General features: G+C 42.9%; 1 protein-coding gene across 2 annotated transcripts; it reads left to right on the forward strand.

Annotated features, from left to right (window-relative positions):
* Positions 1 to 1,802: 1,802 nt before the first annotated feature.
* Positions 1,803 to 16,139, forward strand: NEMP2 (nuclear envelope integral membrane protein 2). 2 transcript variants are annotated; one of them, XM_031505370.2, is made up of 9 exons: positions 1,803 to 1,899; positions 4,157 to 4,272; positions 5,753 to 5,981; positions 6,155 to 6,227; positions 7,187 to 7,280; positions 7,976 to 8,090; positions 8,730 to 8,955; positions 11,150 to 11,326; positions 13,300 to 16,139. In XM_031505370.2, exons 2-9 carry the CDS (start codon positions 4,183 to 4,185, stop codon positions 13,523 to 13,525), a joined length of 1,230 nt encoding a protein of 409 aa, XP_031361230.2. In that variant the 5' UTR covers positions 1,803 to 1,899; positions 4,157 to 4,182; the 3' UTR covers positions 13,526 to 16,139. The 2 variants fall into 2 exon arrangements, with proteins under 2 accessions (XP_031361230.2, XP_077641273.1); XM_077785147.1 differs by lacking the exon at positions 1,803 to 1,899 and having other exon boundaries at positions 3,735 to 4,272.
* The last annotated feature ends 397 nt before the right edge of the window (positions 16,140 to 16,536 follow it).

Below are 16,536 nucleotides of genomic sequence, written 5' to 3' on the forward strand. Positions count from 1 at the left end.
GGGCTGTTACCAAAACCACTGAGTCTCTTTTACTGAGGATTTCTTACTGCAGTAGAATGCTGCCTAATAGCTGCTATATCCTGCTTGAGTGAGTATATTCTCTTCGGAAAACAGGCAAAGGTTTCTAATAGTTTTTGACAGAGTGTGGTCCCCTAAAGCTACATTTTCTGTCTGATTCATGCTGACTAACTGTAACCCTACGACAGTTATTGAAAGTTAATTAGCGGTGAAGTGCTAAGAGCTCTAAAAATGAAAATACAAGCGAGAACTGACTGCAGAGTGTCTCCCTTTCCAGAAAAAATACTGTCAAGAAGGTTAACATAACCAAAAAAATATTGCAAGTTGAAAATGTGAGAGGGATTCCTCTAATAACTTGGCTGTGATGGTCCCTTGTTGTGTAGACACACAGCTGAGAGGTAACACATTCCTAAGGGTTTATCAGGGACTCAAGGAACAAACCCCAGTATTTTGGTTTATTAAATTTGCTAGAGGAAGTGACTGGAAAGTTACATAGAGACAACACCCAAGTTACATAAAGACAAAGATACAAATCAATTGCTGCTTCCTTTGGGGAGTCAAGTTTGTCAGATGTTGCACACGCTATCAAATCCCAACTCTTTTTGCCCTTATCCTTCACTTCCTCGATGTTTGCAAGGAAAAATCCACAGTTAGATGCAAGCCCAGCCAGAGCTAAGCGGGCGTAGGAGGTGAGGCGAGGCGAGCCACAGCCCTGCACCACCCACTCCCTGCAGATGTAAGCGCCGAGACAAGGTGCGAGGCAGTGGGCAGCACCCTTCAGGTGTTAAAAAGCCCATCCTGGCACCTCCAGAAGTTGGATACAGCCCTAAACAATAAAAAATAAAACTAAAGGCAACCTTCACGCAGAGAAGGGGCATTGTTTTAAGAACAAGGAAGGGAACGCATTGAAGCAAAGCAAGTAGGTTGGAAAAGCCAAATGTAGGGCTCAGTATAAAAATAGGTAACAGTGATGCCAGAATGCCTTGGCAAAATTTTGTTTATTGATTTTCACAGAATAGGGAAAAAAAGCTCCAGCCCTTTCCACCCCTGACTGCTGACTGTGACTCACAGTGATCTAAAAAGACCGCAATGAGCAAGCGGGGACTGAGCTGAGCTGGACCTCACTCACTTCTTCACAGGGCTGACAGGAGAAAGGTGTCCTGCTCCAGGGTTTCCCTTGTGTCTGCCCAGGAAATACAGAATAGCTGTGGATGTTCACCTCCGTCACAACGTGTCACACTCCGTCCAGGCGGGTCCTCCGGGCGGACAGGGGCTCTGAGTAACGCGTGGCTGGCTCAGCGTCCGGCTCAGCCAGCGCCGCTTGCCGGCGCCCCGCTGACGGGCTCGGCCTCTCCCCGGGGCTGGCAGCGGCTGTGCGAGGAGGACGACGTGCCCTGATCCCGCCCAGCTGCGTGACCGCCCGCGCTGAGGTCTGCAGGTGTCACGAGCTGTCCACGTTTGGTTTGGAACTGCTTTACGCCTTCACTGGGCAGCCAAGGCTCTCGCTCTGAGGGGATCACACCCCCAGGGCACGCTTTGGGCTGAGCGGTGCTCGATGCTTTCCCTCCTCCTTTCCAAGCGCGCCCTCTCAACCCCTCGGCAGGCGGGAGAGGGGCCGGGGCTGCAGCCGAGCGGGGGCTGAGGGTGACAGCCCGGCCCCGGCCCCGCGGGGGAGCGGGCAGCGGGGCCGCGCCGCCCCTGCCCCGCCCTTCGCCGGCCGCGAGGGCCGAGCCTGGAGCGGCGGCGGCCGCATGGCTCCGGCGGGGCCGCCCCGCCGCCGGCAGCGCCCGCGGGCCCGCCCGGGGCCGGGGCTGCTCCTGCTGCTCGTCCGGCTGGCGCTGCCCGGGGCGGCCGCGGGCAGCGGGGAGGCGCCGCCAGCAGGTACTGCCCGTCCCGCCCGGCCCGGGGCAGGGCGGGTGCTCGCAGGCCGGGGCTCCTCAGCCCCGTCCCCTCGGGAGCAGGGACGCGCCCCGCTGCCGCCCAGCATGGCGCTGCCCGGCTGGCAGCACGGCGGAGCCGGGGCAGCCGCGGCCCGGGCGGCGCCGCGCGGCCCGGGCGGTGCCGTGCCCCTTCTCCCGTCGCTGTCCGGGCCCGCAGCACGGCCCGCGCCCGGCCGGGAGCGCGGGGCCGCGGGGAGCCGGCCCGGGCGGGCCCGCACGGACAAAGGCACCGCGGCGCACAAGGGCGGGCGCGTCCCTCCCGCGCCTCGGAGCTCCTCTGGGTGTGCGACTCCCTCGGGAGCTGGGCTAGGGGAATCGGGCGTAGAACAGATATTTAATTAACATACTTGAGGGCAGGCAAACCCCTAAAGGCCGTGCTCGGTTGCAGTAGCAATAAGGAACTCGAGAACCGGCTTCCTCCTTGCGTTGACGTTCTCGAGTCTCGGGCATCCTCCGGATTCTGCAGCAGATGCTGATGGCTCATAATTTCGAATTTCTTTGTTTGCAGTCTCAGAATTTGAGAGATACTCTACTCGTGTGTGCTCCCAATAGCTAAACCCAGCACCACCTCAGAGATACCTGTACAGCAGCATCTCTCCTTTTGGAACGTCATTGTTTCACTCTGTTGAGCTGATGCAATATCTCAAGTAGCTGATTTTTCTCAAGAAAAATGTCTTAAAACTTTGCATAGTAAGAATATCCTTGCTAGCCTTGCATGTGGATGACATTGCCTTTGACAGGGATGGGTACTTAATCCATAGTGGCTGGAAATCCTAAAATGCCCTTCAGGGAAGGTGTGGACACCCTGGGCTGTGTTTTGGCCCTGCCATTTCCTGTTACTGGATTATCCTGGTTTTAGGCCTGGGTATCGCCCAGCCTCACCTCCTTGCTGCGTCAGTCACTCGGCAGCACGTCAGTGACAAATAATCCTTTTGCAGCATTGTGTGATGACTTTTGTGAAAGTGCCTGTCTAAAGGTACAGCCACTGCTTGTCTGAGTGGTTGTGCTCCTTCCCACTGGGTTTTCCATGGATGAAAATTCACCCGATGGGTAATTTTTCCACAAGAAAAAGTGCCCAAATTCTATAGTTAAACCAATTTAGTAGGATCATGTGTGGACAATAATTCTGTAATGCTATAATAAACTTAAGTAAGAACTATAATAAACCTAAGTAAGAACATCCACACAGTATTTTTCATTGGTTTAACTAAATTTGTTAAAATATAATTTAGCTTAATTTCATCTTCCTTACAGAGACACAGCAGGTTTTTACCTGCAAACAGCATCCCCTTGTCTGGATTGAGATTGCATATACCCATTTTGCTGCTCTGAGTGCATGACAGCATGTTAGCAGTTATTACCGAGCTTGGCTGAGACCTACATTTTCTATTCAGTAAGCTAGATGAGTCCCTCTGTTCGGATGTGTAATTATTTCCTCTATGCTTCTCTTTAATTATGTTCTTGAAACAGTGTGGTAATGCACTGTACGGTATATTTTACACATATATATATAGATCAGAATGTATCTGAAACTTTGCTCCATTAATCTTTTAGGTCCATTTCTGCTTAGAAGTGCAATCTTAATTCTGAAGATCACAGGGGCTCACTAAGGTTTCAGGAGGGTTAGAACAATTCACATCTCTAATCCAACGATTTATGGTGAGCTGTCAGTGCAGTTCCCTTATTACATGCCATGGCTGGACTAGAACAGGAGAAAAAATGTTGTAAAAAGAAGAGTTGTGTGATTTAACATCAGAAACATTTCCGAGGGAGAGGAGTATGACTTTTGTGATCAGCAGCCGTGTCATGTGCTAAATGACTGTGTTAATATATAAGTCTGTTTACCTGCTCAGACTCCCACATTTGCATTCACCACTGGTACAGGGAACTCTGGTGGAGTTACACCCACTCATGCCAGCAGTGAATTTGGCCCAGAGGCCCTATTCCAGTGCCATCAAAACACTGATACCGAAGCCAAGCTTTTCTGGATTACATTTTTTAAAAATACCCTGGTTATTTTTTTTCCAAAGGTGTTGCAGTTTACTTTGGAGCCTAAATGACTTGATTAAAAATCCAATTTGAATTTCCATCTAAATCATATTGAACATGTTTCTGTCGGCATTTACGACAATGAAATGGACTAAAATTAGACATTTGTATTTGACACATGCCTAAAATTAACTTTTTGCTCCCCCCAGGTAAAAACTGCAGCTTATTGCATGAAATGGATATCATTCAGAAGCAGGATGAAAACTGTTACTGCTATGTGCAAAACAGAACCATTCACTTACAGTACCTGTGGTCGACTATCCAGGTGAGAGGCTGTTCTGGGGGTCAGTTAGTACTTCTCATGTGAGCTTTTTCCAGCAAACCATGTGGCCAGTTAGCAAGATCAGGGCAGCATCTCTATGGAATTAAATAGTTTGGACCATGATGAAAATGTAGCATTATGAGCCTCCAGTTGGGATGCAGTGAGGTTTGGTCTCTGGCTTGGAGTATGATGGTGCCACAAAAACATTAATTTAGGATTGTGTATTATTTTCTCACATATCTTTTTTATGGATCACTGTTAGCCTCTGCAACAAATGCTTTTGCTTATCACCAACTGCCTTTATGGAGCTTCCAAATCTGAGGACTACATGCAGTTCTGTGGCTCTCACCACAGTGCACCAAAGTGTGAGAACCAAAGACTTCTTAGATTGTGACTAATGAACAAACAGCAGCAGCAGTGTGTTTGTTCTCCTGAATAGCAGAGGGTCATCTTACAAGACACACATTTAGAGATCAGTCTGAAGCAAATAAAAATCCCTTCAAGAGTGGACACAGTAACAGCTAAAGGAATGAGCTAACCATCTCCATGGTTCTTTTTCTTTCCTGAGAAGTATGTCTCCAGACAAAGGAAACTGTTTCATTTTGTCTCTGTTGGAGGACTTTTCTCTCAGGTGTAAGAAAGTGGAACATCTCTTTGTCCGTTCCCAGGACTGTTTTCTTCAGAAACATATTGCAGGTGTGTTTATGAATGGTAGCAGGCTCCAGATGGTAAAACCCTCCATCGGTCAGACAAACGTTCCTGGAGTCAATGTTTAAAAGCAGGAAGTTCAGATTTATTCCACAACAAATTGCTTGCTGATACATTGTCTCACAAACGTGGTGTATTACCCATGGCATCACTTTTTTTGCAGATGGGTCTTTGTTGACTAGTAAGCCCTGATGAATGTATCAGAGTCCTCAGGAAAATCACCTCAACTTAGAAGATGGTCAAGATCTTTTACCAGTTTGATGGGGGAGGGCACTGGGAACCAGTAAAAAAACCCAGAATACCCAACAGGAATGTGCTTCTATTTAAATTTCTGGTTATGCTATCTTTCATTTTCGTCATCCCTCTTATGTCCCCAACAAGAAGATTGCATTATAAAGAAAAGCAAGTCAAATTTGTTACGGTTCAGGAGGGGAAGGAGGAGACGTATAAACATTCACAAAACAAACTGTGGTCAGTCAGATATTAGTGGCTTTGTTGGAAATTTGTGTGGGCAAGTGTCACAGTAAAACCAAACCCACTGTGCTTTTGGATGGGTTGAGGTGCCTCCACTGAACTTGGCTGCCAGTGAGTCCTCTGAATTACCTTGTAAGGAGATTAACTGTAAACAATTAATCTTTGCATAATGTAAATAACCAATACTAGACAATTAAGATTGTTTTTCATTTCCACGTGAATGGCTGATACGCAGTATAGTTCACAAAACCCCACAGTGATTCTGAGCTGCTTTTCTGTGTATTCTCTTCTTTGTTTCTAGATAAAAGTTACCAGCAGAGAAAAGTTCCAGTTTGAGCCTATTTCAGAAAAAAAAACCTGTCAGAATTCAGAAACTGTTTTTGAGTTTGTTGCATGTGCTGTTCAAATCCTCTGGAAGCCAGAGACATGTACAGAAACTTTCCTGAGCATAAAACAATATGGAGAGGATGTTTGTTTCAAAATACAACCCTTCAAAATTGAACCATACGTTGTGAGGGTGAAAAGAGAAAGTAAGTACCAAATCTTTGAGTTTAGATTACAGATTGCTTGGTATTGCCAGTGCTAGTGCATGTGCCATCTCTTCTATAAGAAGCTTGGGACTTTTTTGTTGATATTTTATATAATCAGCATTTCAGATTGAATTAGTCTAAAGTCAATTTCTATTTCTTTCCCCCTTTTTTAGTGCTAGATGGAAAGCTCTTGTTTTTGTTTGTAGCTGGAATTTTTCTGTTCCATTTTGCAAACAGCCTGAGCAGGTGAGTACTGGCTGCTTTTGACCTTCTTTCCCAAAGCCTGTGCATCTTTGGTCTGTTTGCTAGGCTAAAGAGGCAGTTCTTTGGGAAAGTGAAATAAGGAACTGAATATATATTTAAAACTTCCTCATTCCATTTGTGTTTGGACAGATTGTAACGTACCTTGGAGTGCCTAAACGCTGTTTATCAATAAGCTGTGTTAGGGTTTCTGTATCCAAGCTTCCTGCACTGGGGACACCAGGACAATCAATCCTCAGTGAGCAAGTGTGTGGATCAGAAAAGTCCTTTTTCCCTTTTGTAGACCACTGAGGAGAGCTGAATATAATAATACTGATTAATTAATAAATAATACTGATTATTAATGATGCCTTTCCTTGGGGGGAAATATTTAGGATGAAGTCATCTGGGGCCTCTTCTGCCTCCACCTTTGTGCCAGGCTTTCTTCTGATGCACATTTTTCATAGCATGAAAGGGAGGATACACAGCTGTTACAGCAAAACATGTGCCCACAGCTTTAAAGCAAAGTGAGTCACAAAATAATTGTCAGGAGGCACCTCTAAAACAAGCAGAGCAGCAGTAGGGTTTATAGCATTAACTCTGAATAAAGAAAATGGAATTTATAAATGCATATGCTTAGGAAAAGAAAATTTGTGGGTTTGTGGATGGTTTTCTGCATTTTAAATTAAAATAAATCTTCTCTTGCAGTACAAAATCATATTGGTTATTTCATTTTCTTCTGTGTACTAGAGACTAGAAGGTCAATGCAATCAGAAGTAGCATGTGCTTTAAAAAACCCCAGCACAGTCTCTTAACCTGTAACAACATGGCCTGTTTACCATATAACTCTAACTTACAGCTGCTTTAAGTTCTTACTGAAGATCACCGCTGTTTTTACAAATGTTGGCATCTTAACCAATTACAAATGATACTTCTCACCATATTCTCTCTTGTTCTCTTTACAGGAGTGCCAAGTTCTTTTACCTTTCTGGAATAATACTGGGTGTTCTTGCTCTGCTAGTCTTTGTCCTGTTGACACTTAAAAGGTTTATTCCAAGGGTAAATCTACATTTATAAAACAAAATAATAGTAATCATCATAATACAAGAAATAAGACAGTACAGAGCCAGATTCTGACCTTGTTCTGGTTTTGTGGCCAGGTAACTGCACTGAAATGACTGCAGGATTGAATCAAGTAAATAGAGTTAGGTCAGAGTCAAGTTCTATTTAGTTTAAACTCTCCTGAGTTTAAACTGAGCAGGTGTTGGTTGGTGATGTACAAGAAGAGTTCATTCTGAAACATAAAATATTTTTATTGAACTGGAGCTAAGTTTACCTTTGAATCTGCGAATCAATCTAAATAAAAATACAGTGGCAACTGAGACAGATTCTCTTACATTCACCAAAGACAATTAATTGTACGGCAGATATGAAATTTTCCTTTAGTTTTATAAAGCCTGTGCATTCCCATAATATTGCTGAGATACATTAATTGGGAACACATGTCTGTAGGGTTATACTATGACATTGGGACATGATGCACAAATACAGGGATGCAGTTGCTCTGCCTGGAATTGACTGGTTTTTTGTAGCATGCAGAGGACTCTGCAGAGGAAGTCTCAAACCCTGTAGGTCTAAAGAATTTCACATCTGTTTTTGTCTGTGAGTTCCTTTGGAAACAATGGTCCTGAATCTGGCTTGAATTTTTTTTATGAAGTTTTTTTAACTTCTTTTATTTTATTTTTAATTTCTAGCACAGCACCTTCTGGATTTTAATGAGTGGCTCCTGGATGGTCTCTCTCTATTTTATTTACTGCTTCAAAGAGAATATACAGTGGTTATGGTCTGAACACAAAAACTACCTGTTGGGTAAGAAAATTACCAAGAAATATGCTGCAGATTTTGGTTTAATTTAGTGGTCAGATGAATACCTGCCCATAAAAAAAAAGAAAATCAAGTGACTCATTTATAGAATTCTATTTTCTCCTAAGCCATAGATGTTGAAACATTCTGAAGGTTCCTAATCCCTTTAAGTGAGTGTTTACTCACATTGTATCATTAAATAAAGATTTTGATGCAGAGGACTAGTGCTAAGAGCAGATTTTGCTTGCATTATTTGCTCACTGATTTTCTGTTACATACTTTTCCTGTAAGAGCAAAAGAGCAGCTCCTCTGGTTTGCAGTTTGCTGGATGTGGGAAATGGGTACACACACAGGGAACGGGATGTGGCTGCAGGGGCTGATAAACCTATTGATCAACCTGCCTTGACATGGTCATGTGAGGAGAATTCATGTGCAGCCCACAGCACTGGCTAAAAGCTGTTCAGAGATAACCTTGTGAACTCTTGGCACACTTTGGAAATAGAAAGCACATAAACCATCATGTCTGTAAGACAACACAAGAATCAGCAGGCTACACTTCACAACAGCTGCAAGCTTTGAGAGGCAAAGTAAAGTTTATAGGGGTAGTTTGCATCTCTTTCTCCATGTCCTTTTCTGTTCCTACAGGGTATTTTCTGGCTGTTGGGATTACCAGCTTTGCCATTTGCTATCAGCATGGGCCACTGACCACGGAACTCAGCATAACCTTGTTCACATGGATGCTCCAATTAACAGCCTTTGTCCTGATCTACTTTGGTGTCACCATCCCTCAAGTTGCATATGCAGTCATAGCAGTCAGCCTCTGCTCCAAAGGCCTGTGTTACCCCCTGGGTGCTGCCTGTCATATTGCCAGGTCTGTGTCTGTTTGTCAATGTCCAAGTCCTGGGAGAACCAGGAAATACTGGAAGCTGATCATGAAAAAAATCCTACACTTCAATAATGGTTTAGGAATTTCTAGTACTAGTTCAGAATTTTGCCAATTGTGAAACTGCCATGGGAAAGGTTTAAGGTCCAGAGACATAGAAATTATTTTTCACTTGGCAGTTTTAATCACGAGTTTTGTTCTGTGGATAATGGAGAAGTGTGAATGTGTTCTTAAGGACAAATGTAGCACCTTCTAGTCCATGGCATATGGCAACCAGAACATTTCTGTTTGATTGATGAGACTGCAGCAATACTGCCTTGGTTTGACGTGCAGTGAGAGAAGCTGCAGGGAATTCGTATGGAATCTTAGGGATAAAACAGTGTACCATCACCAAGGATGCAGCTGTTCAAAAGTGACAGTCCTTGGAGGTTGAAGAGAGTTCAGAGACTAAAATCATATGTCCACAAAATAGTATTCTCCATTATTTTAGTTTTTCTCCCTGTCATTCATAGAAGCAATCTATCAGAACTATGGAGGTATTCCTAGAGGCCTATTTACATTGTGGAATTGAACAGGAACTGCTTGCAGTAGGTAGACCTTAACTTGCTAAGTGTTTGCAGTAGCAATACAGGAACAATGTTTTGCTCATCCTTGAATTTGAAGTATGTTTTAGCATAAGTGCAACGCTCAAATGAAGATTCTAAAAAGCCCTGCCAATTGACATCTGTTTTTTACCTTCAGTGATGGATGGCATCCAGCTTCAGAGTCTTTAGTACAGACTGTTCCATAGCTGTGGACTCTGCTGAACCGCAGAGAAATAGGAAGAGGCAAAGGCTAGAACTGGCATAACCAAAATAATAAAAACCAAATAATTTGGGGTTGTTTTTCTTTTGTTTTTTTATACATACTGTTTAGCTTTGAAGAATGTACTGCTTTAGTCTTGTCTTCTCTTTTTACATGCTGAAGCATGACCTGAATTGAAGCTTTTTTATTTTAGGTAGAATTTATCATTTGTTGTAGACCAATTTTTGCCTGCAGCTGAGGAGCATTAGCTGTTTCAAAAGCAACATGTAAGATCAGCACCTGCTGTAAGCAGGTTCAGAACACTCTGGAATCAGTATAACGTGCCACAAGTTCACTTTTACTTTACAGTTTTACTCTGAAACACGGTAGTTTAACCTTAATGTGGGTTCTCTCTTTTTGGTTTTCATGAACTGATGCTTCTGTGAAGAAATACAGCTCTACAATCTCAGGAGATTACTAATGGTTTTTGAATTTTTCTGTTACGAAATCCTTAAGCCACAGCACCAAACTGTGAGGCCATGATGCCAGATACACAGTTCAGAGCAGCAAATATATCAAAATAATTTAGAGTCTTGCAGTATGTCTTGTTAAGAACAGTGTATCTCACTGAGCCAGCAAGACCCTTCACCATTTGGCCTGAACAACAGCTTCAGTTCTCCGCTTTAAAGGATATAAGGAGGAAGGCTGAATGCTGCTGATGTTGGAGCAGGTGTTTTTATACAGAGCTGAAAGTTTGTGGGCACCCAGCCCTTGCTTATCTTAGCTCATCACAACATTTAAATTGAAAGCAGTTGACAGAAAGAAACAGAACATGGCACACTTTCTAATTTATATCTAATTATATTATACATTGCTACGCAGCAGCTAAAAAACCATTGGATTGTAAACATTTTGGCCTCAGACTACTCAGTTTTGTAATTCAAAGCAAGATTTAAGAGAAGCCATCTAGTAAACAACATGAACAACTCACAACAGGCTTAGAGCATTGCTTATCTTTGAAGCAACATATGCAAACTGGGTTTTGATTCAGCCCATGTCTCTGCACAGACACATTTTGCATTTTGCACCTAAAAATGGCTGAGCAAGCAGCCATCTCTAATTCTGTGAGATTTTAGTCCATGCATACACAATAAGGACCTGATCTAAAGCTCATCTGAAGCTCATTAAATATAACGTGACATTCTACAGCTTTGCTTAAGACCGAGGGTAAACAGGTTAGCAAACATTACATACCTTGTCCTCAAACGTAAGAATGCAGCTTGTTCTCTTAAAAGAGTAGAGATGACTAATGCATGTTAATAGCAGGTATAGAGAAAATGGGCAGATAATTACATCCCAGAAGACTTTATAAATACTGATTATTTTAATTTTGTTCTAGAAAAATGAAGCATCTTTTTAAATCAAAAAAATTGGTGTTTAAATACCTTACTGAAGAGGAGTATCGAGAACAAGGTGAAAGCGAAACTATCAGAGCTCTGGAGGAGCTGCGCTCATTCTGCAGGAGCCCAGACTTCCCATCGTGGATAGCTGTATCCAAACTCCAGGCTCCACACAGGTAAGAAAACCTGGCTCCTCTAAAACAGGAAACACATTGCAGACCCAAATGCCACTTCAGGCACTGTTCCAGGTGTGTTTATCTTGCATATCCCACTCAACGACCACAGCCACACCTCTCAAGGGTATTACTCACTGGTGGCATTAAACTTCTGTTTGTTCCTCCCTGACCACAAATTACTCTTGGGATTTTGCAGACCTTCACAGCTGATTCATGATCATAGAACTTAAGAGGCTTCTACAATGCCTTTATAAGCTCTTGCAGTGACCCTGGTGGCTCTCTAACCAGGGAAATGCCCTCCTTCAGGTTTTAGAGTGGTGCCCTTTTCTGTGGTGTAAAACTGGGGCACAGTGAAGAGACATACTCAAATATTACCTATATTAAGCTTTCCAACTGCAAATCTGCACAATCAGGGAATCCTATTACTTAGAAGTATCACTATCTAAGATTAAGAATACAAAGAAATCAATACCTGCAACTAGCAAGTAGAGCAGGTAGAAAAGCTGTGCCATGTATAGCTTAAGAGATAAACCTAAGACAAATACAGGTCAGGAAGGGTCAAGCAAGCAAAGCCAGAAAACCCTGCAGAAGAAAAATTAATCATAACAGTGTACTCCCATCAAAAGAAAAACTTGGAAGAGATCAGAAGCAGAGTTTCATGTATTAACCAGCCACAAGGACTTAGTCCTTCCTACAGAATCAAGTGTCACGATTTTAAAGGAACCCCAGTCAATTTGGAATTTATCAATAACAAATTAAACCTAGTTCAGAACCTTCATCTTCCTTGGACTGGCATGCAGACAGCCTCTCTGCCAGGTTTTATAGATTTACTGTTCAACAGTCTTACTTTCTAAGCTGCTTGCCTTCTTTTGAATGATGGAGAGACAAAAAAGTGAAAGCTTACTTTTGTACTGTAGAACTAAATACCACCAAATGTACAAAACAACTTCAGACACATGTATTTTCTAGCCATCATTTCGTTAATAGAGTTGTTAGGAACTGTTCAGTGGTTGAGAATAGGGAAATAAAAAGGAGAACCAACAGCAGTAAGATTTGGAGAACCCCTCCCAGCTCCCATTAAGCATCAGACTGTGGTTCATCCCAAGGCAAACCTGTTCTCCATTTAGACTAACAGAGCTTCCAAGAAGAGTGAGGTGACGACATTCATCTCACAGAAATGTTAAGTCTGAAATGTAAATTATTGATCAGTTTACCAGAACTCCAGAATGTAGTTGCATTTCCTTTTTCATACATTTCTCTGATGCTGTCGACACTTACCCAGGTGTCAGAACTGCCGTCTGTTCCCATACTCTTGCCAGAAACCTTCAGCTCCGTTCTGTCTCTTCAGTGGAGTTGCCCACTGAAAGGAAGAGTTGTGGGGGATTGCGGAATTGGGACAGTGCTAAGTTCATGCTTTGTCTGGGCATTTACTTGAAGCAGCTGCAGAACTCCTAGTCTGCAGCTCCAGCTTCACTAGAGGCAGGAATTCTTTGGGAAGACTTGAGCTCAGCTTGCCCACAGTGTGCACGCAGCACCAGCAACAAGATGACTACACACAATGTAGGAGTGCAGAATTCTTGCCATTTTTTCCTTTCATTAGAAATATCAACACACCTGAATTCTTACAGCTTTTGTCTCAAATATACTACAGCTTTAATTTATTCTTAGAAACTAAAGTACCAACTACCCCAGTGTACAAATACGTAATCTAGATTACCCTGCAAGTACTGACAAGACGTGAAAACTAAGTTTGATCTTTTTGTTAGTCACAAGACCTTGCAGATGGTTTCCAGAAGAGCAAAAGTTACTTCTACAGAAAATACTGAAAAGATGAGTTGGGAAAACCAATCTTTGCGGTTGTTGCCATCCGTTATTGGAACTTCCTCTCATCTGCACTGCCTGTGGCACTAACCCTAGAATTTACAGTATTTCTTCTTTTAATTTCTCAGCTGATAACTCTTCCTTTCTGGCAGGTTTGCAGCTTTTGTTCTGGGATCTCCCCACGTCTCACTTGCAGAAACAAAGGCGCATGAGGAGCAGTATGGCATTGGGAGCTTCTTCCTGGAAGAGCAGCTGTTTGAGACAAGGGCACAGTCTGAGCAAGATGAGCCAGCCAATTCTGTCCACGAAGAAGATGAGGAGAATGAAAATGAAATGCATACACAAATTCCATTTCCATATGCTAATGAGCTGCTCTGAAATTTGAGAAATAACAATAACAAAAACGAGACAGAAAACACACTTGTCCTAGAAAGGGAGGATACAGAATGAGAACTCATGCTTGGCCTTTTCTTGTGGTTGCTGGTGGACAAAGATGGATTTTTGAAAAAAACTGTTTCCTGTATCACTGATGTTACCTATTAGAGCTACAGAAGAACACCACAGGGGCTGTTCAAGTGAAGAGAAAGCTCATGCTACGGGTATTTTCACTAGGTAAACAAACATTGTGTATTTCCAAGGCAAGTACAGGAGACAGCCTGTCCACGAGGATGCCTTCTTTTACCAAGGACACTACCTCTAGTAAACAGGGAATCTGTTTTGGCCCTTCCCATCATCAAGTCCTCTGTGCTGAGCACTAGAGGGAGGAAAAGTAATTTTTAATACTCTCCTTTATACTAAATACTCTCTGTGTCAAGACTTCTGATAATGCTGTTAGAGTGTCGATAAACTGTTCGTTGTGAGACTTTTCTTAGAGAGTTAATGCAGTCAGCTGCATTAACAAGGTTTGTTTCCTCTCCTGGCTAGGCTGGTCTGTTAACTTAATTCTGCCTCTGCCTTTAGTTTTAAGCTCCCCTTACTCCTCAGAATGCTGCCTGACTTTTTACCCTCTGCCCATACTATTCTGTTCATACTACCTCTGCTGTAGTTACACTGCATTTTGTTCTTTCCAAGCCTTTGTTTATTTATATATTTTGTTCCCTCTTGTAGCACATCTTCTTCTAAACCTTTAGCAGATCTGCTAAACCTTTCTCTAGCCCTCTGCTTCTCCCACCTCTAACAATGGAGATGGTTCAGGAGAGGTTTTCCATCCCCAAACATTTTTGCTATTGCCTTCAGTTTCAGTGTCAGCTTACCTCAGGTGGGTGCTGCTGTCTATTCCAGGCTTCTCGAGAGCCCCAAAAAGGCCACAAAGGCTGAGGCTGTTTCAGCTGCTTGGAGAAACTGCTATTAACAGAGCCAGAGTCCTGCTGTGAGCCTGGAACTGGGAATGCAGATAACCCACACAGAGCTCCACTGGCCTCAGTGTACTCAGTAGTTTGTTCAATGAGTAAGAAGCAGAAAATCTTTCCTGGCAAAACAATGAGGGAAGATACCTGGCTTTTACCTTCCCCTTCTCAGCCATCTGTGGGACTTCTCACAGGACAAGTGGGGAGGACCAGAGAGAAATTTAGGCAGTCATATATATATTTCAGCTTAGGTATTACACAGTCCTAGGCTAGGGAGTAGTGTGTGTACTTCAGTTCATCCACCTGCAGATGTAATTTCTTTCCTTTGTTCTTTAGACTATCCCTCCCTGTATTCTGTTCTCTCTTTGCTGTCTTCTTCTACTGTCTTACAAACTGCAGAAAACAAAAGACCATTAATTCTGATTAATTCACCATCTGATCTTACAAACCCACCAGGGGAGCAGTTGGTGCTCAAGAAGACATGTCAGACTGGGATCTATCCACTTTAAAAGGGGTCTCTGTTCTTTGTAACATGCCTAGTGGTGCAGCATGACTTCAATAGTGCAGGTGCTGTCCTGGGTTCTCCTTGTCCACCACTGCAGCACGGACAAAACCCATTACCTCCGATGGTGCTAAGAAGTGTGGCCATACCATAATCCAAGAGCTCCTCTCCTCCAACAAAGGACTCAGAGTTGGTGCTTGAAAGCCTTAAAGCCTTACTGACCTGGTCTTTCCTCCTCTACAGTGTTTCAGCTTTGCTTCAGTTTAGAAGGAACACTTCCATTTTCCAGTATGACACCCTTTAGTGCCATAAAATTTTAAGTACCTATGCAGAATCTAAAGCATGTTTAGCAGAGAAAAGCCATGTCAAGCAGGTGATCCAAAATGCATTCGCTGTTAAATCAAGATCATTCAAAAACAGAACAAGAGTTTTGTTTAGGAAGGCCACTAGCAGTAAGACTCATCCCTAAGAGAGGCTGGTGCTACCAAATCCACAGCTAAATTGCCATGCATACTCAGGAGGTCAGGTTTGGCTTGGGGAGCTCTGCACTAGCAACATGCAGTTATGAAAATAGAGGAAAGCCTCATTATCTTGGCTGGTTTGGGAGAAGGGTGGAAACTTCCCCCATGAACAATGACCATAGACCAAATCAGATTTATTTAATCTTTGTGTCACCATCATGAAATGGAGTACTTAAAATCATTACAGACTACACAAAGGATAGTCAAAGAGATGTCTTAATGTTTTTTTTATGTTTTAAAGTACACAAGTCTTTTTCAGTGTACTTCATAGCTAGCCAAGAACTCCCATCCAGGCAATTTGAGGCCAAGGAAGAGAATCAGATTTGTCTGAACTTAAATGCACAGTTTTTCTGGATGTCCTCTCTTTAGTGATGTAGTGATGATTACCCTTCCATAATATGGAGGCATGTAAGTACATATATGTACTGTGTAAGTACATAATATGTATTTACATACAATAACCCAGATTATACATTAAGGTAGTATTTTACCTAAGCAATATGTTAAATGGAAAAGCACCCCCCAACCCAGTTTAGGTAATTGAATTTTTTAGAAAAGCACCAGGTACACCTACTTCAACAAGGAAAAAAGTTAAAAAGCAATAAAAATTAAATAAAAATCAACTCTCTGTGTAGTTGTGAGATCATCATTTGGCAGGGATGGGTAAATACTATTCAAAACAGCAGGAAACTACTAAATGCATGCAAAACAGAACGGCAGCAACAGGAGAAAGGTGATGGCTACCTTAGTGGGTAGCTAATAGTGACCTTAAAAATCCTCCCAGGCCTGTTCCAACCCTGAAACGGTTTCATAAACAAAACCTACCAAAACCAGCTGCTGTCACTTGGAGCCCTGTTCACTTGCACAGCGCTCCTGTGTTATGTGGAGATGACACAGCCTTACTGAAACACAATTGGTAAGTACTGTTGTTTTGGTTTTCAGCCAGAAAATCTAGGAACAGAATCTAGGCATTAATCCATTGCCCTAACTCCTACAAAAGCCTTTCCCCCTTAACAAAGG

This window comes from Lonchura striata, chromosome 8, assembly GCF_046129695.1.
Source record: "Lonchura striata isolate bLonStr1 chromosome 8, bLonStr1.mat, whole genome shotgun sequence".
NCBI lineage: Eukaryota > Metazoa > Chordata > Aves > Passeriformes > Estrildidae > Lonchura > Lonchura striata.

Excerpts from the sequence above, each read along its gene's own strand:
- NEMP2 (XM_077785147.1), top strand. The coding sequence starts at position 4,126 with ATGCCTAAAATTAACTTTTTGCTCCCCCCAGGTAAAAACTGCAGCTTA. Across the intron at positions 7,281-7,975 it reads TTAAAAGGTTTATTCCAAGG|CACAGCACCTTCTGGATTTT; the intron begins GTAAATCTACAT and ends TTTAATTTCTAG. Across the intron at positions 11,327-13,299 it reads AAACTCCAGGCTCCACACAG|GTTTGCAGCTTTTGTTCTGG; the intron begins GTAAGAAAACCT and ends CCTTTCTGGCAG.